General features: G+C 38.1%; 3 protein-coding genes across 5 annotated transcripts; 1 reads left to right on the top strand and 2 right to left on the bottom strand.

Moving 5' to 3' along the window:
* Nucleotides 1-2: 2 nt before the first annotated feature.
* LOC111328897 (thioredoxin-like protein 4B) lies at nucleotides 3-2,579 on the top strand. Of its 2 annotated transcripts, none has more exons than XM_022933430.2 (3): nucleotides 3-166; nucleotides 963-1,114; nucleotides 2,247-2,579. In XM_022933430.2, the coding sequence occupies exons 1-3, from the start codon at nucleotides 35-37 to the stop codon at nucleotides 2,410-2,412; spliced, it is 450 nt and encodes a 149-aa protein (XP_022789165.1). In that variant the 5' UTR covers nucleotides 3-34; the 3' UTR covers nucleotides 2,413-2,579. The 2 variants fall into 2 exon arrangements, with proteins under 2 accessions (XP_022789165.1, XP_088614483.1); XM_088758357.1 differs by having other exon boundaries at nucleotides 2,220-2,579.
* Nucleotides 2,216-6,518, bottom strand: LOC111328896 (solute carrier family 49 member 4 homolog). Its single transcript, XM_022933429.2, has 3 exons — nucleotides 5,907-6,518; nucleotides 3,869-4,571; nucleotides 2,216-3,421 (listed from the first exon to the last, which is right to left on the bottom strand). The coding sequence occupies exons 1-3, from the start codon at nucleotides 6,211-6,213 to the stop codon at nucleotides 2,986-2,988; spliced, it is 1,446 nt and encodes a 481-aa protein (XP_022789164.2). The 5' UTR covers nucleotides 6,214-6,518; the 3' UTR covers nucleotides 2,216-2,985.
* Nucleotides 6,519-8,202: 1,684 nt separating this feature from the next.
* Nucleotides 8,203-24,825, bottom strand: LOC111328888 (nucleolar GTP-binding protein 2). 2 transcript variants are annotated; one of them, XM_088758223.1, is made up of 21 exons: nucleotides 24,614-24,825; nucleotides 23,953-24,043; nucleotides 23,277-23,371; nucleotides 22,755-22,834; nucleotides 21,277-21,429; nucleotides 20,120-20,150; nucleotides 19,792-19,846; nucleotides 18,698-18,764; nucleotides 18,369-18,398; nucleotides 17,866-17,994; nucleotides 16,614-16,727; nucleotides 16,123-16,148; nucleotides 15,804-15,906; nucleotides 15,480-15,584; nucleotides 13,768-13,926; nucleotides 11,983-12,075; nucleotides 10,951-11,543; nucleotides 10,258-10,550; nucleotides 9,676-9,909; nucleotides 8,975-9,054; nucleotides 8,203-8,513 (listed from the first exon to the last, which is right to left on the bottom strand). In XM_088758223.1, the coding sequence occupies exons 1-21, from the start codon at nucleotides 24,681-24,683 to the stop codon at nucleotides 8,376-8,378; spliced, it is 2,739 nt and encodes a 912-aa protein (XP_088614349.1). In that variant the 5' UTR covers nucleotides 24,684-24,825; the 3' UTR covers nucleotides 8,203-8,375. The 2 variants fall into 2 exon arrangements, with proteins under 2 accessions (XP_088614349.1, XP_088614350.1); XM_088758224.1 differs by lacking the exons at nucleotides 22,755-22,834; nucleotides 23,277-23,371; nucleotides 23,953-24,043; nucleotides 24,614-24,825 and having other exon boundaries at nucleotides 20,120-20,255; nucleotides 21,277-21,413.
* Between the last annotated feature and the right edge of the window lie 638 nt (nucleotides 24,826-25,463).

Raw genomic sequence — 25,463 nt, 5'->3', positions numbered from 1 at the left:
CACAACATAACTCATCGTTTCCTCTCCTTCCACCATGAGTTATGTCCTCAAAAGTTTGAATAAAAAGAAGGACGTCGACAATGCAATCAAGACATGCGAAGACAAAGTCCTGGTGATGAGGTTTGGAAGAGAGACTGATGGAGTTTGTCAACAACTGGATGATATCGTAAGGACGTAATGAGCCTATCTGAGTATCCTTGAATTTTTCATTGACCTCCATCTTTACATTTCGTATTCTGTGGTAAAAAAAATACAATGTATGGAAATATATCAAATGATTGACAAAAGGGTAACAACTACAACAAAGAACCATAGACTGTTATGGTAGAGTCCTCAAAGGACTCCTTTCAGTAACAGTGACTGATATTTCAATCCTAGGGTTGAAGTCATTCTAATTGTCAGCCGAGGAGGTCATTAGTAATACTAGAATTAATGGCCAGTGTAGCAATAATTTTGTTGGTTGTAAATCTGAAGTAGTGCTGGCCAGTTGTGATCGGCCAGTTCTAAACCGCTATTACGGTTCTGAGAGTGGATGCTGTCACAGTGTACGTATGGTTGTTGCTATCTTTTAAGATAAATGTTTTTCTTAAGGCAACTGAACAAAGGGGTGAGATATCATAAATACTTGTTTGATCTGCTAGATGTAAATAAGTAGAAGAATTCATAAGGGTAAATTTGGCAGAGTTGTGGCTGTGACAGTTCATTTGACAGCCAGAGATAATAAGAAAAAGGCTGCCATGTTGTCTTCCCTCAACATGTGGATGCTGTGTATTCTGAGTATTTCCAGGAATACCATGTTTCATTCTGAAAGAGTTGGTTAAGTATTCTGTTGGGTGATTTCAATGGCTTAAACTTGAGGGAGTTGTAGGTGATCAAAACAGTTGATTGAATGAGATCTTGTGTATGTTAACTTAAAATTATGAATAATTAAAATGACAAATCATTGTACCTTGACACAATAGCTGGCCAAGACCTCTCATGATTTGTCTCGTATGGCTGACATATACATTGTGGATGTAGATACAGTGCCAGTCTACACAAGATACTTTGACATCTCTCTGATTCCAGCAACTGTGTTTTTCTTCAATGGCCAACATATGAAAGTTGATTATGGGTAAGTTGGAGGCTCGAGAATGATATCCAATTCAAGAGACTTATTATTCTTAATTTTAAACAGGAAAGAAGAAGGTGGTAACATGATGATAGGACATGATTTGATGTACTGGGACAAGTGATTAAATAAGAGTGTATTTCTGTAAAACGATCTTTTGTTACTCAAATGTCACTTACAGTGGACTGTAAATCTGATATAAACAAGTTTAAAACTGGGAGCTTTGAAGGCTCAGTTATTCATAGACTTAGAGTCCATTCCACATATTTTAGAAGGAAACCTTCCATTTTAGGCGGTCATTTCTAGCCATCTGTGTTCCCTCAATACAGCACTGTTCAAAAGTAAGTTACAACTGTCTGGAGAGACACATCTTGTTTCTCTTGAAAGGCATCTCGTTTCCCTTGAAACAGGGGGTAAGTTTCTAAAGCAACTGTGGTGCTGCGTGAGTGGGGGTAACGAGATTAGCCCTTCGTCATTCGCTCTGACGAAGGGCTAATGCTTGAAATGTCAGCTTTTTAATTCTTTATGGTGGCCAATTTACAATTTCAACTTAGTTGATAAAACCAAATTCTCTTGAAACAGGTCTTGTTTCTCTCAAGAAGCACCTCATTTCATTCAAGTCTTTTCACGTTACCAATGGCTTGCATTGTTGTGACAGAAAATGCCAGTGTTTGAATACTGGTAATAATGTGATTGTTAGGTATTACAAGCTTCCTTCTAAAGATAAGATCTTCTCAGCTTCATTAGTTTTTTCAGTGGAATCCATTCTAATTTCTATTTGGCATCTCTTGCCTTTTGTTACTTTAGGGCATTTTAATGCGAGGCCATGGTTTTTTGGGTGTGGTAATGCACTTGTTGCCTTGAATTTGTGCAAGGTTTACATCCATTTATTGCACATACCCTGATCTTAAAATGCAGGAAATGAGAAAAAAGAAGCCTCTATTTCAAAAAGATTTTTTGGAACATAAGGTGTGCCCTTAGACCTACTGAGGGCTTCAGCTTCAAAGGGCTGTATTGTCTGGACAATATAGGTCCCCTGGGACATTGTTCTCACAATTCTTTGTTTTTTTTAATTTTTTTTCCAACAACACACAAGACAAAAGATTAGTCACCCTGTTATTTTATATTTCTCTAGAACTCCAGACCACACCAAGTTTATTGGCAGCTTCAAAACCAAGCAGGATTTTATAGACCTGGTAGAGGTGATCTTGAGAGGAGCTTTAAGAGGAAAACTGATTGTGAACAGCCCCATAGATCCCCAAAATGTTCCTAAGTACAATCTTCTATACAAAGACATTTAAAAATGATTGTAAATTTTTATGAATTTCCTGTCTGTACCTATTCCAGCTTAACTTTTTTGCAGTGGTTTACCAACCTTAACCAGCCCTATCAAGAAAATTGTTAGTAGCTCTGAAATGCAGGATCAGTGTAACCTTTGCCATTGAAAATATATTATTATTTAACCTTTTATGTTTGTATTATGTAAGCATTTTGTGCCATTTTCCTACTTTGTCCTTTTTGCCCATGAGCTAATCAAGAAATAGATAGTTTTCGAACAATAAGTTATCTATAAAAAACACCCTTGCCTCTACAATTAAAATAAAAGCTAGAATCAGAAGTGACCAGCCACCACCTTTCTGTTTGATGACACTAGCTAATTGCAATATACTGTCTTTGTTTAAACTATGAGCAGTCCCTCCTTTTTGGTGAGGTCCATTGCGCTACTCAAAAAAATCAGTGAACAAAACAAAAAATGATAATAACATACATTGCCTTACTCCCAGAGCTCCAAGCTGCCTTTTAACATGATCATATTTTTTTAACTTATTTTTTTTTATTTGTACCAAAAAGGAGGAACTACTCTTGATCTAGTTTTAGTGAGAATCATTTTCCTCTTTTTTCCCTTGATCATCTACATCAGATCGATAGTATCTCTCTCTCCACAGAGCAAGCAATGGAATACAAACACTATAAGTCACAAATGTGCACCAATTAATCCACCTTAATCCAAAATTGGACAGCAAGGGAAATATGTAAAATATTAACTGGAGAAGATTGCAAGACACTGTTAAGAAGCCAGATGTGATTCCTTCAGCAACAGGGTATGCAGTCTCCACTGCCATCTCAAAAAACAAGGGCACAGTGCCATTTGCAAAGAATCCACCAATAATAAAGGTTGCATAAAGTAAAATCTTGTTGTAAGGGATGATTCTTGCACATATTAATGTAAATATTGCAAATGATACTGCACAACCAAACAAGAGGACAAACTGTATCACTTTCATGTGCCTGGATACATGGTCTGCAAGGCTGTGGGAAAAAAAGGATATTATTTTAGTTTTTAACCAGCTATCTCCACATGACTGCCTTGTCAATTGGAAGTCTTTAGGCTCAGTGTAAGTTTTGGCTCATTCTAAAATTGCTCATTAATTATGTCATTTCATATCCTTCTATAAAACATAACTTTGGTCACTTGAACTTATTTACAGAGGTTTTGAAAGTTTTTGATGTTTCTACATAATTTTAAGACCTGTTTAGCTGTATAATAAGACTTACTAAGAAGGTTATTTGAGACATGGTTTCACTGTCAAATGGATATATTACATTAATTGAGTCAGAGCTAGAGAAAAGCAAATCTCTATTTTACAATGTGAACAGCATTATTTTCATTACTCTTAAAATTACTCTTATTATAATTGTTATTATTGTTATTATTGGTACAGAGAATGTTATTGTTATAATAACATACTCACTCACATGGACAAAGAAATTCCTGAAGCTATTCCAGCCATTGAAGCACCAAATCCTAGCCAGCCAGCAGATTTTTCTCCAATACCAAACTGTGATAGATTCAAGTCTAATATAGACACCCAGCCAACATAAACACCAATAGTTGCCCCATTTACAAACAGCAAAAGCCAAAACTGTTTATTTTGCATTAGTTGTCTGAAACCATCTTTAAAATCCAGACGATTGACTGCTGCTGTGAAGCTGGGGGGCAGTTTTGGTTTGCTTGGAAAATACACCACAATTAGAAGCAAAGTCAATGCTGCTGCCACCAATTCAATATACATCAGTTGCATGATTTTCCCCTTGAGATACATGATCTGTTCATGAGTCATGTTGTTTCGAAGTTTGATATAGTCAATGCTTTTACCAATTTTGCTGCTTTGATTCCCTATGTCTGGAACTAACAGGGGCCCAATGATAAAAGAAAGCCCAGAGCCAATATAGGGAGCTAGGGATGCTAATGCAGTTGACGTTATGCGCTGGTACGGAGGAAACCAGGCAGCAGATATGATGGGACCTGATGCCATAGCAATTGGTCCTCCAATGCTGTTTAAGACAACCCCAGTGTGGGTTAACCATGTCTGAATTTCCAGATTATCCAGTGGAATAGCTTGACATGCTGCTCCTGTGACGTTAACAAGTGCCAAGAGGAGGGTTGATGCTCTCAGACCTGAAGGTCAGGGGCAATAACGAGTATTTTAGTGTATTTTTTCAACATAAAGATTTTAGCAAAACTTGCCCTTGATCACAATACCATTAATCAGGATAAGGGCCAAGTATCATCAAGAATGTGAGATAGGGTGCAAAAAGGGTCCTGAAAAGCTTAGAGAATGACAATTGAAGATTCCTTGTAAACAGCCCCGCATTCAAGCTGAGAATGAAATGTTCTAGGCTTGGGAATAAACAAGACAAAAATAATTTTATACTCAAAATCAAATGCACAAGTGAGGAAAAAAAGTTTGAACAGGTATGATACATAAACAAAGATGTCTTTATTGTCTTTGATGAATGTAGAACAAAGGAAAAAAATTTTGAAAGAGGTATCCAACCTCTGACTTTGGATCCTATCCACTGACACTCTGTCATTGAGCCACAGAGACTTCAGAGCTGGGTCATAAGTGACATTCATCTGATATGCACATGACATGCACATGGCATGTGTGAATAGACGAACAAAGATGGGAAATGTTTCGTAACCTGCTTCTTATTCTAATTACAGATATGTTACATGTTTGTGACTGGTCATGTGAAGCCCATGTGACTTGTCTTGCCATCTGATTTAGCTTCTTTTATTATTAAAGCAACTGACTATAAATTATGCCAAATAGCATCCTCAAATAATGTAAACAGTCAACTCTCTCTAGCACGAACACCCCAATACCAAACCCATATGTTTTCTAAGAAAAGATGTCCGCCTTGTGGGTAGTCGAGTCAACATGACACTAGGCCCTTTATAGAATTGGACCCAGTAGTTATCTGATAAAGCTAAACCTGGGCCTCCAAGGTGCCAAAATATCAGATTTAAGACTGCTGAAGTCTTTTGCCAAAGGATAACAACAAACCTGAACAAAATACAACATTAATTTAGAAGAGCAGAATTATGTTTATGAACTTCTTCATGCGTTACGAGCTACCAACATCTAATTTTGAAGACAGAGTTGCGTTACTTATTATATTATGTAATTGAAATTTGCCTCCCGACGAAATAGGTTTTTTTTTTTGCTACTTTCAGCGTTGTCAGTTTCATTTTGAGAGGTTTCTGATATATAAGAAGAGGACTTCACAAATGGTGGTTCGTGATTCGTAAGTGTCATTGTAGTCCGCCCGAAAAGATTCTCATCTAAAGACTATAAGTTAAGAGCGCAATGGCTGGTTAACAGCTGACAGTAATTAGGTAATAATCACGCGTAGTCAAAGAGATGGCAGTCTTATTGGGGTGTCGGTTAAGAGAGTATTGATTATAAATTGAAGCGTAGAGCATAATAAAACACAAATTTTTTTCTACCTTTCACATCCATGAGCCACGACAATGGTAAAAACATAACGATGAAGACGATCGGACCCCATGCAACTAGTAAAGTGATGGTCGTACTGCTCCAGCCGAAGACAACTTGCGAGGTACCTTGAATTGGGCTCCACGTGTTCCATTTTGCACCATTCAGCGCAGAACACAGAAAAAACAAGAAAAGTATATACCATCTCTTCTTGTACACTTTAAAGTTCTGTCGATTCACTGAATCTATCGAGTCATGTCGAAGATCGATCCGTGAGGAATTGATCAGTACATTCGTCGATTCATCCCACAGATCCATTTTGATTCTCTGAGCCTTCTTCCGCAGATTAACTTTTAAATATTCTCCTCAATCGCTCAAAAGTGAAAGATAAATAAGGAAACCCTTTAAGCACTTGTGTTGAACCAATGATGTTTACCGGCGAATCACGAGTAAACAAAATGTAATGACTATTTAAGTGGATCCGAAACAAGCGTTGCGTGACGTAAACAATATAAAAACAACAGCTGTAAGGGTGACCATTCTTACACTTAACATCTCGTGCCAAGGCATGGCTTTAAAAGCTTCCACTGGACAGAACCTCTAAAAGGAAGACATTATCCCCACCACCAAATAAAGAAAAAAAAAAGTCGAGGCTCTACCGTCCTACCATTTTGAAAAAAAAAAAATGTGTGTGGAAGTGAAACTAAACACTTTGTTGTACGGAACTACCTGATACGGAACCGGACTCTAAAGAGCCAAATAAACGTTGAAGTTTTGTCACACAACTCCTACTAAACAGCAATAGCTTGTGTCTTCCAAATTTAGAGAGGAATAAATATTTGAACGTTTCAGTTTGAATCTACCAGTCTTAAAGCGAGAGGCTAATGTTTTGAAACTGCACACTGTCAGGTTAGTGCTGAGGAATCGGTATATTATCTCCAAGCGTTTCATCACAAATACTGAATTCTGATTGGTTGCACCACTCGCCCTCTACTCCCTAATAGCTAGTGAGTGGCCTGACAATAAACCAGGATAAAAGCACGGGCCTTTAACCCTTTTCACACTAACATCAGTGTGCATATTCTCTGTAATGTTCTCTATACATTTCCTGAGGTACTGATGAGGAGAATTTGATTAACAATCAAGAGCTTCTTTAGATGGTGGTAATTTCCTTAATTCTCATGACCTTAATGTGTGATTCAGGGGTGATATTGTAAGGAGAAATTAGATGCTAGTCACCCTTGGGGGGGCTAGAGGGTTGAAGCGTGATGATGGCGGCTTGCAACCTGACGCCAATTTGCACAACCTCAGAAAAAAAAGGGCAACTTATAAAAGTGAGCATATAAAGGGACCTCTTGTTGCAACAATTAGATCACCCTTGATGAAGGCACTAGACAGGAGTGTCGAAACGTAAGTTAGGTCGACGAATTGCAACTCCCCAGTTACATTCATTAAATCTTTAAACCAGGGTAGCATAAAAAACAATGTCTGATTGTCCACCTGGTTGCTTTGTGAACTTTAAAAAGAGCCTGTCTTGTAGTTATGGCTCGAAGACTGGTTATTTTATACTTAAACAATTTAATTTCTATGCCGTAATTGTTGGTTCGGACTTAATCCCCATCAACTATCACGCCATTGAAATCTCGAGCTCATATTCTAATTGATAGTTATGCAGCAGGTTAAAAATCCTGTCCACTATCCACAGTTACAAAATTCTTACTAGTTTATAAGATAAAGTTTTCATTGACAAGGGGAACCGGGTTAAGGAGAAAAGGTATCGAAACCAATTAGCTGGAAGACATTTTTGATACGGTAGCGGTCTCAAAATTGAAATAACATCACGAAGTCACATAGCCTGCTTGCAGGCGGAAGTTTGTGTTTTTATGCACGAGATTCCGCGCGGCGAATATTCAGTCGCCATATTGGACGGGTAAAAGATTAGGGATAAGTAACAAATCGAGAGGGAGGGTTTCTTCCCTTCCCCCCTCCTCCTCCCAAATCTTCCACCCGTCCAATGGGGCGACCGAATATTCGCCACGCTGTATCTCGCGCTTGAAAATACGAACTTAAGCCTGCAAGCAGGCTGGAATTCACTTTGCATTTTCATTCACGACTATTGATTTCCATCTTTCCTAAGTTTCAGGCGATACAAAATTTCCTCACCTAAAAGGCTCTAAGTGTACCATACAGCATAAACGTCCTGGCCCATCCAGCCTTCCCTTGTAGACGTTTTTCCATGCATCAATACATTCTTCAGAAATCCAAATACTTGTACCAACGGCTTCAACAAAAAGTCAGCAACAGGGATAAATGGATGTGCGAATTACTTTTATTTTTAACTTTCCTCGACTTTACATTCACATTTCTATAACTTCCCTACACTTTGCCAGACTTTGAAAGGTAATCTTTTTTTATTACTATTCCGATCCTTGGCAACCACGCCACTACATTGTATTCAATTGTCTTCAGAGTTAATCAGGTCATTTTCTTTTCTTTCCTTTCTTTCTTGTTTGTTCCTCCCGATGTTTCGTATTCTTGTCACGGTTCTTGTTTTTAACATTAACCTTCTCGTAGTAACGGACACCAATCTTCTGTTTGTTCGTCTTCAGACGCGGTGCCTGAACGGAAACGAAAGAACAAAGGTTGTCAACCCTCCACACCCTTACCATCAGTACAGAGTTAATAACTGATCAGCATTCATAATCTCCACACTGTTCTCTTTACATTTCCTTTGACACTGACAGAGAGAATTTGCTTGATAATCAGGAAATACTTGAACTGGTGATCATTTTCTTTATTCTCATGACCTTTACATTTGATTCAAGGGTAATACAGCAAGGAGAAATTGGAAGCCAGTCACTCTTACAGTCTTAGAGTCAGCGCATTAAAGACTCAATTACAGCACAAAGTGAGGATCTTCCGTTAACTATGACACTGCCTAGTTACATTATCCTTAAAGGCGCTCGGTAAAGTCACTCTAACTTCCCTTTATTCAACGAACAAGCTGAAAATTTACGATCGCCCAACGTCTTCGAAATAACCCGTCCAACAGGGAAAAAAAAAACAATTTCTATTTTACCTTTGGTTTGGGCGAGTCATCATCTTCGCTGTCGTCGTCACTTTTGCGTTTACCGCGTCTTCTATCAGTGCCTCTAGAATCTGTTGAAGACGTAGGAAATAAATAAGAATACGACAGCGAGAAAATAACGAAGAGAAGTACAGTGCTAGCACCCGTTTGGCATCAACGGACGCAAATTTCACTCGGATTTCTCCGAGCGTGTTTCTTGTGCGGGTTCAGCTGCGTGTTCGTATTACAAAGATGCAGACTCTTCCAGTTTAATAGCATGAATAGAAACTTCATGTTAGAAAGTTACGGGAAAAGGATTTTTACTGATGTGTAGATCTTGAGAGGCTTGCTCCGTACGTAAGGCTACTGTCACAGCTGGGAGGGTTACTACTGACGATAAGCATACCGTTGAAACGGAATACACACGAAGTTTCAAGATCTCTTTTCAAGTGAGGGTCGAAAATAGTTTGGGTGTACATTGGTTTTGCTTTACTGTGCCCTTTGTGTGTTCTAGAGAACCCACGCCACCGTCTCAAGCAATCAGATGCAAAGTCAAAACTTGTTGTGTCCGCTTCTCTCAAGTTTTCCCGCGCTTCAGGCCGTACACTTATTCTTATCTCGATTCTCATTGGCTCCTTTTGTTCAATCCTTCGCTCTGATTGGCCTTTTCGATAACTTTGGACATGCACCGTTTGATTTCTTTATTTGATTACCTATTTTCATATTCTTTCTGACGCCTTTTGTTTCTCTTGCTGCTTTCATTAATCTGTCCGGACGAGCTCGTGGAGTGTTATTTACATTCAGTTCCTTGTCAAGTTCTTTGCTAGTGCCTTTTTCACTTCCTTCCGCTTCAACGCAAGCGATGTAGGGGCTCACGCTAACAGAAAATCGCTGTTCAGTGGGTGTAGTCCACTCCTGTGCTCGGTGAGAAGGTAGTTTTTCAACTCCTGGCAAACAGAACAAAGTATTTAAAAACAAAAAAAACTTAGTTCTTTATCCAAGCATAAAGGCGTGACTTTCCAGCAGAGGAACTGAGGTTTATCAAGTTCTAGTTGATAATTTACAAACACTTTACCTTCTAGGCGTTGCTCACTATATCTCTGTCGCTAACTCTATTTCTCGTTGACCTCAAAATATTCTTTTCGAATTATAATATAAGCGAACAAATAATCTGATCCCTAGTTTATCTCCTGTGCCCTCGTAGATAACACCACTTTCGGCAAAACCGATTGTCCACTCGATTTTTTGACCATCTGCAAATCAAACCTCACTATTAACTTGTCATACAGACTTACCTTGTAACTTTTTGTATTTTTCGAGCAGTTTTTGCTTCTTTTTTTCAGTCTCCCTATCTATCTTGATTAATGACTCTTTCAAAGGACCAGGTTTTTCTTTTGCTTCTTCTTTACTATCTGACGATTCATCGTCACTTTCTACTCTGTCATTGTCACTATCCTCGCTACACTCGTCCTGGTTTGCACTCTCATCAATCTCAAGTGGTTGTTGAATTTGATCTTTTTCTTGTTCTTGTTCGTCCTCTTGCTCTTCTTCCGTGTCATCATCCTCTTCGCTTCCTAACTCCTCTTCTCTTAAAAAAAGACAACAGAAAAGAGTGAAGAATTGCACAATCAAAGTTGTCGTTTTTCATCTGTCGGTTCGATAGCGAATTCGATTTAGAAGCAAAGCGTAAACAACCATAGGTACACTCCCAAATCCAAGAGACAACAAAGCATAATCACAGTCTTGAGACGCTTACGTTTACACAGCTGAGTTTCAAAGTGATTGCCATCCCCAAAGCTCACGCTCTGAGCGTTAGCCTTTCTTCACACCGAACGATGAGGGGCTAGCACTTGAAACGTCAGAAAACTCTTTTTTGTGGCCAATTTACATCATAAACCCAGTCGACAAAACCAAATTATCTTGTATTACCCCCCCCCCCAAGCGACGTATTCACCATCATCGACGTATTCACGATCATGAATACTTACTCGTACTTCCCGTACGCTGCTCTAATGTCATCTTGTTGTTCATCATCCCTCATTTCATCCTCTCCTTCTTCTTCCTCTTCCTCATCACTGTCATCCTCAGAATCAGTGTTTCCATCAGTTTCTTTACCTTCGTCACCTTTAATTATTTCTTCCAAAGGCTGCACATCGTCACCAGTATATTCAAGTCCAACATTAATGGCACTGAAATCCTGTTTAACATGTAAGTTTACATTCTTTGACTTCTGAACACAGTCGTCGTTAATCGTTGTATTCTCTCCAGGCTTCATTCTTGCGGTCTCTGACGAACACTTTTCCTGAGTTTTACTTGTATCATTTGTCTCTAGAGCTGTTTGAGCCTCTGGCTCCGAGTCCGTTGGGGAGCTAGGTTCTTTGCCGACTAAACGGCTACCGTTTTGAACACTTCTTTCGTTTCCTTGCTTAGCGTTTTCTGTTCTAGTTTCCTTCTCGGCTACATCTAATTTCTCGTCATTAACCTCAGAGTCTACTCCTTTCACAAAACTTTCTTTAAGAGGCGGAAATTTGGACGCTGCTTTCTTTTCATCCTTTGTTTCTTCAGAATTAGATTCTCCTTCCTGTCAAAAGGAAACAATGAACGAGGGATCTTTAACAAGCTAAAAGCTACAATAGCGTGTTAAGGCAGAAGACAGAATGTTCACAGTCTTTGTTTTTTATACGGAACAAAGGTTTTTAAAAGGCATTCTAGCTGAGATAAAGCCCTGTGTTACCACTGGACTTCGCGGGGGGGGGGGGGGCAAATATTTACTTTAAAATTAAATTAGCCTGACATATATATGCATTTTTTTCGTTTAACCTGTCCACCATTGTATAGAGACAGCTGGAACGACGGAGAAAATGGCGATTAAAATCTCAAAATCGACGATTTTAAGTTTTTAATGAACGAACCCAGTTACTTTAGAATGCAACAAGAATTTTTTCACGCCGTGCCTTCGACATTGGTACAGCAAATACCTACTCAAAAGCCGAACAGACACGAAAAATCTCTTACCCTACCTTGCTCGGTGGTGCAACAAAGTATGGCAGCTTGCCTCGTTGGAAATCATTCAAAATCATTTTGGCCACTGTATTGACGTCAGCTTCGCCGCCCTGAGGAGAAAGGAAAGGAAAATTGACCGACCAAAGGCAAATAAATGAGATGGGAAATGAAGGAAGAAAGAAAGAAACAAAGAAATGAGAAGAGAAATCTCTCTCGTGTAGCAAGGGGCAACGTCTGCATACCAGTCTGAATTTCACAGCGGCAGAAAATTGCCTTTATGTGATATTCAGCGACTAGTAGTATTGCTTCTTCCTCAAGATACCAAGCTTGTTCATGTTAGGTTATTTTGTCAGGTTTCCCCAGCAGGGTATCCATTTGTACTCCTCGACGGAGAGAGGCATTATAAGAGCACAATAGGGAGCTTAAGCAACCACGACGACGAACGGAGGACGACGACCGGAAGTAGCGAGAACGTTACTGCGCAAGCGCGAACCAAGAATTCCGTCGTCGTCTTATCGTCGACGACTTGAGATGGACCAGTTTCAAGTCGTCGTGAACTTCCGAACTTCAAAGCAGTTTTTCTCATCAAAAGGTGCGCCTTTATTGTCGTTTTTTTGACAGTCTATGGCCGGTTGGAGTTTGTATTCGCTTCTTCGGTTGATTTAAACCTCCCTGTTCAGTTTTCTAAACAAATAAAATTCGAAAACCCACTAACTCATTTTCCTTCCTCCGAACAACAGATGTCAAGTCAAGCGGTGAAAGCGACCACGTTAGGTTTAAATTTATTTGAGTATATTTTATGAAAGAGTGCTGTTTATCATTTTTATTGAATGAAAAGGTTTAAATGGCAGTGCAATACACCACTGCTTTCGGTCAAAAGCTGTGTGTATGGAACTGTCGGTTTATTGCTACTAAAACATTTTGCGTGTTGCTGTTCTTCCGTCGAGACGCTTTAAACAGCAAAGAATTCTTCAGATCGGTGTGTCAACATGAGCGTGCGTGAATACCTCTCAGGTTTTGCGAATATATTTTCGAAATGTTTGATAAAGATCTAGATTTACAGCGATAAAAATTATTCCGACAAAATCACACGGGAAAAAATAGTATTCTTGTTTGAAGCGCGACGACTGATCTGTGCCGATCGCTAGCTAGCATTGATTAAAATTGACAGACTTGAGTCGTTTGCTCGCCAAAGGAAGGAGCATCAAAGGTAGAACATATCAGGCTAACGCACGTTGAAAATCAGGCAAGCCTTGGGCAAAATAGGTTTGTTTATACCAGCAACACTTAGAACTGAATTTTAATCTCGAATAACTTCCGTAAAATTCATATTTTAAACTTTTATCATGCGTAAATTATTGTAAATAAAGCTAAAGCTTAATAATTCCTTGGACTTATGATGTTCAAGAATTGAATAACGTACTCTCGAACTTTCGATAAAGGTGAAAATTTTGATCCATGACCGAGAAGAAGGTTTTGGAGGTCTCTGAACGATGTCACTTCTTAAACTGACGAAGCGAGAATAAACAAAAATTTCAGACGTCGTCGTCCTTGAGCAACTTCACTGCTTAAGTTTCATTTTCCCGCTAAAGACGACGTCCTCGTTCCAGACCTTCCGCGATTACTTGACGTCGTCGTCGTCCCCTTCGTCGTGGTTGCTTAAGCTCCCTAATGTCTTGCCCAAGAAAACAACACAATGACCCTACTGAAGTCTCAAACCTGAAATTTTCGATCTGATTTTCAGCGCAAAAGCCATATAGTTATAGCTTATCTTCGATGTCAGTGTAAAAAATGTTTCTCGCCTTAAGAAGCTTGCCAGTTCTTTGCGCGACTTGTTCCAGAAAGTCTGTTGGATCGTTCCACGATGATACTTTATAAGTCTTTGCAATGTACTCTTGCTTGACTCGTTCCAGTACTACGGGGATGTGGCAGGCTGCGTCTTTCACGTTCTCCACACGAACCTAGCGATCAAGAACAAGGTAAAACAATAACAGTGGAGCAGCGTGAAGGATGGCCTTTACAGCCAGCAAATAGTTTGAGTAACGCTATGACGGTTAGTTTACAAACTGCCCGCCGCGAAATATTGGAGGACCAAGTTTGAAAATTATCACAACACTCAGGTTTCCAAGGCTAGCTAAGGGGCAACAGTTTTTGTACAAAAAAGAAAAGACAGTAAGAGATATTAAAAATCTAACACGAGCGTGGGGCATTAGACTTGAGGATTCGACCCTTGAACCTCAGACTTTCGAACAGATGTTCTGTGTATTAAGGTGGCTGGTACCAGTTTTCATCTTTTAGATGGTTTGTAACTTTGAAAGAATACAACAAAAAGACTGACCAAGGCCAGTTGAACACTTTTACAGGGTTGAATTATAGAATAATTGGCTATCCAAAAATAGGTGTCATTTCGTCACTAGAAGTTTCCATGGCAACGCTTTCAAAGGATTATTTAGACGTATTTTTTAACTTATGGCTCAAATAATTTGAAAACTAACTCGGTGACCCCATGATGTTTCTTAGTGATTGCTTTCGGCACTTGAAAAGTAAAATGCACAAAGATTTTAAAAAAAATTCTACGGAGTGGAATTTCAGAAAATCTAGAAAGGCCAATTTTCACGCATCGCAAATGTCCTTACGTAGAATTTTCTATTGTTTTTCTGACGATTGCTTTCAACGTTATTATCATATCGGAACAATAAAAAGAAGGGGTCACCGGACTTGTTTTCATGCAATAGCTTTCGTGAATTTAGCAATTCCCAAGCGCGTTCTCGCGCATTTAACAATCTGGATTCTATAAGATCGAAATTTGCTCATAATCTGTTATAGCTACCGCTGACTATCGCGTATGTTCGCGCGTGCACCTACAATCTGCTGTTTATGTACGTTTACTGCCTAGAAAATCATTCAATAGCCGTCAAAGACAGCCTCCCGGGCTCATTTTAAAGGACCTACTCACAACTTCTGGCTATATTATATTATTTTCCTTGAAGTTTCAGTCTTCTTCCACTTCAGGCAGATTATCCTTCACTTGAGTTCTCCTTTTTTCACCGTCGCAAGATTTCATATTGGTTCCAAGGATATTTCCTTTAGATGTGCAGCAACCTTTTTGTCTCCGAGAATCGTCTTCTTTATCTTCGTTTCTGTCTCCTGCATACGCAGTGACCGTTCAACACATCAAATACACGCTGTTAGGTAAACTTCTTACAAAAGTAGAAATAAAGCCTCGCGCCGCCATCTTTGTTTTGAATTTTCGTCTTTTAATCTCGCGCTTCTTTCGCACGTTTCTCACGCGCATGACGCAAGAGTGACCTGTTCCCCGCGCGAGGAAACTAGTACTAGCCACCTTAAACTACAGAGAACTTGCTGAAGACTCATATAGGTGACAAGCGTCTTACACACTGCCAGGATCAGAATTGTTTTCAGTGCTGGTAATTCTAAGAGCACCCTACGCACTTGGGCACACAGGAACACGTACCACATAGCAAACTAATGGCTCTATAGAGAGGTTCCTTACCACGCCTTTAAGTATGATCTCAGTTTCCGAGTCACCACTTGGATACACGACCCCTGGGCAGTCAATTAAGTAAATTCGTCTCATCAGTGTCACGTATTGCCACACCTGGAACGAAGGTGATCAGGTTGGGTCAGAGAGATAACAGGATGCTTTGTAACAAGGCGGGGATTGTCATATATCACCGGAAACCCATTTTCACTTTAAACTTAGCAGAACTGTAATTCATAAAACTAAACATCTGATGCATTCATACCAGCATTATGATAAATGAAAAGAAGGAAAAAAATGAAAAGTAAAGGAGAAAAATGGAAATCAATTTTGTACCTTGGTTTCCCCAGCAATTGGTGCCACGTTACAGACTTTCTTGGCTCTCAGTGTGTTAATGATGGAACTCTTTCCGACATTAGGGTAACCAATAACGCCAACACTTCAAAAGAGAAAAATATAATACTTCACATTAAACATTGCAGTTCTAATTTAGAGCGAAAATATGCTCAGATACATCTCTGGGGAAGTCAACTATTCCAGGTATTGAACAGACACAAGAAAAGCTCAGTGCCTTGGTTTTAAGATATGCTCTCTTGGTTTACGTCTATCTGCTATTAACTGAAAAATTTTACAAGCGCTGGACGTTACAACTAACCTTATTTGCTTCTTGTCAGTGTGAAGCTGTCAAAGGAAAGGAAAGAGTAAAAATTCGAAAAACAAACCAGGAAAACATACATAACACCACGATTATCACTCGTTTTGTTATGTAACCTTTCTGCCAAGGGATGTCTCGCCCTGCATTAGAGTCTTTAACCCCGGAATTGAAGCACAGTTATATGCAAGTCCTATTTATGCTACTAATTCAATCATTTTCTCTTTGTTGAGTCCCGGTAACTGCTTAGGCTTGAAGGAAGTCCTCACCTTTATGGGCAATGAGATTAAGAGAAGGTCTTAAAAAATCTAACATCAGTTAGTATAACAAAGTGAAGATGATGCGGGTGAGAAAGTTTCATTTTCTTGAGCTGGAATTTGACATTAACACCTTTCTTCATTCAACAATTGAGTTCTAAATTAACCATATTTCTTAATCAATGAAATAATACTATCATAAATCCCATATAAATCTTATCAAAACTTTCTCTTTACCTTTGCAAACTGTCTGAGTAAGTTGATCAAAGCCCCTTTACCAAATGGGTTTGTTACACTTGCATGGAAAGCAAGAGTAGGATGATCTGCAGACAGGACTGTCACCCACCTTTGCTGTAGAGAGACGTAAAGAAGATGATAACATAAAACAACTGCTGCATGAACACCACATTGATAATTATAACATAACCAAAGTAAAGCGCGCGCTCTGATTGGTCAATTTAGCGTCCCCCATTTGCCCATGGGTGTACGCTGCTGACGTGAGCAAATGCAAAGACTATTTTTCCGCGCGCGCTTGCTTTTTCTGGTCGCGTAAGATTTGTTAAATAAAAGGGAACTCTTTAGCTACAATGTATCAATGCAATGTTATAAAACAAATGGTAAACACCACAGCGTACACTATTGAGTTATGGATGCACTTGGGAGGTTTGCTAAGCACTCAAGAAGCTAGAGTCGCTCTCGGCTATCGCCTCGAGCGACTCTTACGCTTCTTTCGTGCTTAGCAACCTCCCGCGTGCATCCATAACTCAATAGTGTACGCTGTGGTGTTTACCATTTGTTAACTCTAGCCTTCCTTTTGAGGAAGAATTATGCAAGGGTATTTCTGTGCAGAAGTAATTTGTTCCGTGATGCGAGCAGTTTTCTAGGGAAAAAATAATTTCCTCGGACAATTATCGACCACACTTTCTCACCAGATGAGGGCCACGGAGATTATCATCCCACGATGGTTTTTCAACGTGGGAGACAAAACGCTTATAAAAGGCTTACCGTTAGCAATACTTACGACATGGAATGTTGAGTTTTCAGTATATTTATTTTTGTGTAAAAACAGATGAAAACTCCCCCATCTTGAATTCAAGTCTTAGGGAAGCTTTTGGGACGCAAGGTTTTAAACTTTTGGTAATATCTCTCGATAAATATCAACGGAAATTTCCCAGTTTTCTCACGGCATATTCGATCACAAGTGGACTGAAGAAAAGCAGGTAAACGGTTACATAAAACAATTCAAATTTTTCTCCCATTCAGTTTTGATCCAATGTTGTCATGATACAGTAAAACCAGAACAATTTTCTGTAACGACCAACCGTCTAACTCCAACTTAAAGTGGACAGCAGGATATCAGTTCAGGAGGATGGTATATAACACAGAGAAACATGGACGGCTAAACGGTCCTGAGTAATATGGACACATATGGACACGAAGCGCAAACTGCACCTACATGTGCACGCAGACCATACAGCTTTTTACTTACCGTTACCCAAGTTGGCACAAGATCACACTTGTTCAAAACAAAAATAAGGTGCTTATGTTGTTTTTCTTTCTTCATGAAGGACTCAATATGGGTTGAGCGTGTTCCAATGGGATCACGGGCATCCAAAACCTGAGATAAAAGCGCAAATAATCAGCTTTGAAGTGTTCTACATGAAATTCTTCAGAAACAAAAAGGAAAAATAGGGCAGGATAGCGTTCAGTAAAATGGTAAAGCTGGATCAACGTGCATATCCCTTAAGAAAGTAACCGCGAGAATAAGGTCACAAACTACGACTTAATAAAAAAATATCGCCACTGTAAATAGTCTGTGTAAATAAAGAAATTTGGGAAAATTCTTCAGTATGTCTTCTGAGTTTTAAACACAAAGTGCATGTAGCACTAACTTAGAACATTCACATGTTTTGACTATCATTGTGATCAGTCTGCCATCTCTTTTATGCGGAAAATGTACAGCAGTTCTTAAGAGTTTAGGTTTAACCATACCTGTATGACAACATCAGAAGAATCTATAACCTGAAAAACATTTAAATGAAATAGAAATGATTAGAACTGCTTTGTACTTAGCTTTGAAGTACGTGAAAGAGTATAAAATAATTACAATTATGAAGCTCTGACAGCCATTGTCCAAAGCAAGAGAATTCAGCCATGGACAAGAATAAAATTTTGAATTATCCGTTTTGGGTCTGCAACCAATGCTTCAGTTAAAAAGGACCATTCATATTGCATACAATTTGATGTAATACACAGTTAAATTTTTTATGAGGATGCAATGTCAAGAAGCATTTCAGTGCAAATGCTGGGTACATTTTTACCTTGTAAAGTTCATTCCAAATTCTTTTAGATTGTCCTTTCGTAAACAGTGTTTCTTTAGCTTCAACTCTTCAAGAAGGATAGGAAAATTTATGATTCCACAAACTAAGACAGATTAATGTCATGGCACACTCTAATAAATAAATAACATTTCCATTTTACAGGCATAGCTACAGTATACTAGTTATTACAAAATGTAAATGAAAATAATTGCTAACAAGTCATAATAATAATAATAATAATAATAATAATAATAATAATAATAATAATAATATACAGTATTTATAGAGTGTTAATTCTTAATGGTCCAAAAGTCAGTCATCCACTTGTCTACCAACACTGCGTGCTGAAGAAAATTCACTGATGAGAGGTGCATGTACAACTGTACATGTATATCATACAGAAGACAGTGTTTTACAAATATTCAACCCTGTTTCTGACCAGTGAATATATCACGCATTTTTTCCTTCTCTCACCATGAGATAAATGATGCCTATAGATATTTTCATTTTTCATTTCTATCCTCACATAATTATCATTAACACATGATTCTGATGGCCATATCTCAGTTTAATTGGCACTTCAAAATGTGTTCGAGAAGAGAACCTTGGACAGTAAATCTAATAATAATAATAATAACAATAATAATAATAATAACTTTATTTATCCTGGTAAGAAACCGGTCAGTCGATCAAGATATAGATTCACTGGTATTAATCGGTGACCAGTTAAAAAGAATTACAAGCAATAAGAATTACAATTACAAATCTAAAATGTATAAATGATATATAAAAATTGCATTTAACTTGTACAAATATGATTTACACTGTCCGTGTTTACGAGGTAAGTGAAAGTTCTGCCTTTAAATTGTGCGAATGTTTTGAGCTCCCAAATCTCTCTCGGCAGTTTGTTCCAGGCACTCGCAGCCGAAAACTTAAACGAGGTCTGTCCACATTTGGTCTTAACTTGTGGTAGATCTAATAATGTTGGATCTCTAAAGGCTCGACAGTGTCTCTGTGATCGTTTCACTAAGTACCCTGTCAACTGCTTAGGGCAGTTGTTGTTGTTAATTATCTTGTAAACATACAAATCTCACCTCTCACCATCATCTTCCCTGACAAGGTTCATATCTTTCTCTTCATTGTACGTTTCTGTAAAGTTCACAAAGGATGCCTTCCACTTAGATTTAAAAAATTCAATGTTTAAAAGAACTATACTCTTCTAAAAATCAAAAAAAATTGTCTGATCCCATAAAATTTTGCTACCACATGTTTCCTTCAAAACTGTCAATGTGTAAGGCTAGTACATGCACAATAGTTAACTGTGACGATATCTATTAAAAACTCCAATGAGGGGCCTTTCAAGGATCAACAACTACAAGTAGGAGATAAAATATGACACTGACAGTAGTACATAAAAATTACCTGAGGACACCTGTGCAGCTTCCATAAGACCCTGATGAAAAATGGACACCAAAACTTTTCACTTGTGGGAGACAGTGCAATGACAGATAACATTAAAAAAGTTGAAAAGGCTCAATAAGAGAAAGGTAGCAGGAATCTGAGGAGAAAAATTGGGAACAGCTGAAAATGACAAAACCCCAATCAAGAAGGAGTTACTGTTAGTAGCAAACCTCTCTTCACTACATTTAACAGAAAATGTAAGTGCTGTGCACCTTCCATAAAACCCTGAAGAAAAATTAACGCCACGACTTTTCATTTCTGGGAGACGGTGCACTAACAGTGATATACACTGAGATGAAAACTGTTGCTTCATTAATAGCCATTGCCATATGGCAGTTTCCACTTAAGTGTGAAATGTTATTCAGTATCACTTCAATGGTTTTATTAAAAATGACTGATTTGCGCTTATGTATCGAACCATTACTTAAACGTGAAGGCTACAAATGTACAGATAACTGTTTGATTTCTGGACTGGTTGCCAATGGTACATTGACAACAGTCAAACTGCAAAGCAAATGAATGAATTGCCTTTTAAATATGAAATTACATTTGAAGGGCCAAAAAATTTTCAGCAAAAGGTTACTTACAATTCTATTGGGTAATTTATACATCTTTACACAGCTCTTTACATGTTCTTTTAGCGGATGTGTTCGGTTGATTGTCAGACAAGTATTTTAATTCACTGCGCCTATTTCAATATAAAAAGGCTAATTCGTCCCCAGATTCATAGCGACTGCATTTTGGCACCAACACGGAACAGCCATACAAAAAGTTATTTACTTGAAGTACAAGTTGAAATTCTTAGTGCAAATCAATGACTTAACTGGGATTCTTCTGGAATACTCATTGCAATACTAATTGCCTCCCTCTCAACCAAACATAGATGGAAAACTTAAAACAATTTTGAGTACATCACACCAATATTTTGCATTTGACTGTTCATATGCTCTCATCTTTACTATGAGTTCTCATAAGTTCCTTGAAATAAATTCCTATGATGCTGGTCAAATTGAAAAAAACCCAAATGTGCCTAACTCCTTATGTCGCTGAGGTGGTATTGATCATGATCAAAATGCCTCCTTCAGGATCTTACTGATGAAAAGACCAAAGTTACCAACCTTCATATCAGCTGCCTTAAGGTTTGGTCTTTTGCGTTGTGCTTTGGGTCCAAAGGTTGTCCCAAAACTTTCTGTATCCAAGATGTGCACCCTAGCTGACTGTACCTTGTCATTCAACAGAGACAATGGAAGTTTACTCTGCCGCATCACAACCTGTTGGCAGTCAAAGCATGTAATATTATTTTGATCAACTAGGGAAAGTGTATGTGCTTTGGCCTTATTAAAACACATATAATTAACTACAAACAATACAGGGGATTTGAACACTACAACTACTTTTCTCTGCAGTGTGTTGGATGCTTGTCACACATAAACACACCATGTATCCCTCTATGAGTCGTGCATATGACCTAATTCACTGACGAATTGGAAATTTACAATCTGCTCTCCTCTTCACATAACATGCTTTCCATCTAACCCAGTTTAAGGTGGCTGAACACAGTTTATGATACCTTTGTTTCTTTCACCATTTTCTCTAAAAAACCCTTGATCTCTCAGTCACCAAAATTGGCAGCAAGCAAGTTAACAACACAAACTTTGTTTTTTCGATAGTTAAGCTGACGTATGTGTCATTGCCATGGCGACACAAATAGATATAAATAGGCAATTAAAATCGGTTTTGTTTCTTTGTACAAAATCTAGTCATTAGATTTTCTTTATAATTTGCATGCAGCGAGCATGTAACGATACTCTAAAGTTAACACCATTTTGCGAAGTAAACAATTTTACAGAGAGATCTTTGATTATCCCTTGTTGAAGGTTCACTCAATTTTATAAAATTTCCTTTGTTAAATATCAATTTTTTTCAATACTCCAGTTACTTATTTCCTAAAGTATTTTTGTGCAAAATTTCGTGAAATTCTAATGAGTGGTTCTCAAGAAATAGGCATATATCCGAGAAAGCAATTTTCAATTCTTAAAATCGCAATTTTTTGACTTACTGCGCATGCGCTGCATTTAACTGGTTTCTTTCGGTAACGATGAAAAAGCTGAGAATTGCTGGGTTCTTTACACTCTTAACTTTTCTAACATATCTTTGTAATAAAAGATTAAAGCCCTCTATACACTGCGCCAACTATAGAGAAAAATAGCACAGATAGTGTGGGTACAGTGTTGAGTACATGAAATGACCGCTCTGTTAATGGCATGTTTGTTTTTTGCAATCCTTGTGCGTGCGCTGAATTGTATCAGCAGAAGCACACGCGAAAACTGTGTTCAGCCACCTTAACTAAATGTGGGACGATGGTTTCTCGTATATCACCCTAAAATGCACAAGAGCTGCCATACTAGTACTGCACTGGAAGCACAACTGGTGACAACATCTACATGTCACTGTAACACTGGAACTGACTTGGATATCAAGTCTTCAAAGGAAAATCATTAATAAAATATCTGTCCAACACAAGTGCTCAACATCTATCATACATTGTGTATCATATCAACACTTGTATAAGAAACCTAAGCCATGTACAACATGCCTTGTATGGATCGTTGAGAACTTTTCCCATTTCATCTTGGAATGATTGCAAAGCATTTTGCGATATCACCCTTGTGTTTCCTGTTGGAATAAATTTGAGGTGGAAAGATCATTTAGAATAGTTTTAGCTATATCTGACTTTTGTCCCTAAAAATTAATTACAGTAACTTTAATTTTTTGATCATCAAAGAACTTAAAACCAATTCACCTAAGGAAAGAATTAGGACCAGGCACAATTTCTGCACAAACTAATTTTAATATGACATGCCTTGTGTAAACTGCTAACCTACAAAATGATTTGTGGTTTTGTTACATCACTTGCTGGGAAAGTAAACTGGCGACTTTTAAGTTGTAGGGATGAATAATTATTTGCCCTCCAGAAGAAAAGACGACCTTCATTTTAACAGTTATCATCATTAGAGTAAAAAAGAGGAATAAAATAGTGTGGCTTGAAATGAGGTGATGGGTAAAGCAAACCAAATAATGCAGAGCAACAAAGCACTCCCAGTACTAATCTACTAACCAAACCATTTTCTGTTTGGAGCCACTCTTGCTACTTCTCCTGATGCAACAGAGCTTTGAAAGGGAGCTGGCTTCACTATCTTTCCTTTTCTATTCCTAAAGGGAAAAAAAATCAGAAGATGAAGGGACATTGTATCAAAATATAAAAACAACTTGCAAATTGTTTCAAAAATAATGTTAAAACTTTTACGTGGATAAGGGTCTTAAGCTAAATGGACATGAAAAAAATTTGTGCAATTTAAGTATAGTTCTCTTATTATGGCCATTTTGAACAAATTAAAGTTTGATCTTAGACTCTGTAAGAACCATCACATTCAAATTAAAAAAACTGAAAACTGATAATTGTTTGGAAATTATAGGACATTCAGCCTTAAACTTGACTTGAACCCAATTAAGCCCATACCACTTAACCACAATAATCAGCCCAAAAGATGAACTTTTATTCCTGGGTTTAAACTTTTTATTGCTTTATCTGACTATATCAACGAAAAATTGGTGTCTAACTTGTTCAGAAAAGTGCCTTTCAAAGGCAAACACTTTGTGCCCCCAAGGAGAGTCCAATTTAATAAAGTTAACCTGATGCAAAAATAATTATTATAAAAATGGATTTTAAATATTCAATAAAGGAATTAAGCATAATTGCAGATGGTGCTTATTTTTATTAAAATGTAACTCACCTTACAGCCTTCCCGCCTGATTTATACATCTTAAGCCTGTTAACTGTTGCTTTGTCTCTCATGTTAGAGCCTGCTGGTGGTTTTGGACGATCTACAAAATTGTCTTCGTTAAAAAAAGGTGACAAGTACTGTGTATGTACTGTACTCAAATGATTTTTTGCTCAGTTTAAATTCTTTCGCGTCAATCTGACATTATTTCAAAACCAAGGAGAAACTACAAGTCATAATTACTAGAAAAAAATGTTTGTATTTTAGAAAATATATTCTGAAAATTACATACAAAGCTTTTATAATACGTTTGAGACGTACAGCATTAAAGAACTGTTGCTTGACCATAAAGGAGCTACACACCATCATACTATCAATTCTTTACCGCCTTAAGACTGATTCAATAAGGCACTCGAAAGAAAAGCAGTCATTAAAGCACACAAGTTTAAAGATCCACGATTACTTTGATTAAAGCGAATGCAAAATTTATTTCAGAACTTCATTGCAGACTCGTTGGTTCCGCGTTAGAATATGCTAGAATAAAATCTTGCCTGTGAGATTTAGACAGCTGAATTTAGAATTGGTATGCCTTCATTGAAGTGGTAGCAACTCGAGAGTAAACACAGTTTGGTAAGCAGCAATTTTTGTTTTTGAATCGAAAGGTTTAGATCACCTGGGTTCATGCTGCTGTTGGATTTCTTGGCCGTTTTCTCTGGCCCCGACTTTTTTCTGGTCTTCGCCATGTTGAAAAGGAATACGCCTTAACCTCTTCACCGATAATTTCCACGCAAGAGTCAAGACACCGCGTAATTACATGTTCAGATCTTTTCCCCTTATAACAGAGGGCTCATCTCATCCGCCATATTGACCACGTGCGAACTGGAAACTAAGAAGCAATGTACTGTCCGGAGAGGGGTAACTATGGGACGTTTCGTCTGTCCGTGATAGCCTGTGTGCAGTAGCGCCCAACCCTCCAAAATGAAAATGGGGAAGGGGCGTCTGCGATTTGCCGTAGCCTGTATACAACCACTTGCCCCCTATCCTTTTGGATAATTCTGTTCAAAGAGGCCGATTTTCGCGAATCTTGAATACTGGCAGTCATAATATTGGGTGCTGATCTCCATTGTAGGATACTCAATTCTTTCGGAAGTTAATCTGAACGACAACCTGTTTTCGGGAAGAATTCCAGCCCACCTTCATGAACATATTGCATCAATTATGTATGAGTAAGGTACCAGTTTTAAGGTCATTGTAACAAATGTACAACGTCAGAACAATTACGATGACTGTGGAGATTATGCTCGTTCATTCTACTTTCACTTGTTCGAAGAACGGAGACCGCAAAAATATCCCTATTCAGGGGCTAGGCTGTATCAATCAATCAATCAATCAATCATTTTATTTAGTAATGCAGGTTGTAAGGAAGGGGGCAGCCATAAGGCTGATGTGGACCTACAACGAACTAATAAAATGTAAAACTAAAATAATTCATAAAATCACCCTATGGTATTTAAATATTCAAT

This window comes from Stylophora pistillata, chromosome 4 (genome assembly GCF_964205215.1).
Source record: "Stylophora pistillata chromosome 4, jaStyPist1.2, whole genome shotgun sequence".
NCBI classification, from domain to species: Eukaryota; Metazoa; Cnidaria; class Anthozoa; order Scleractinia; family Pocilloporidae; genus Stylophora; species Stylophora pistillata.
The sequence above is the reverse complement of the archived record's forward strand: the minus strand, read 5'-3'. Positions and strand labels throughout refer to the sequence as shown.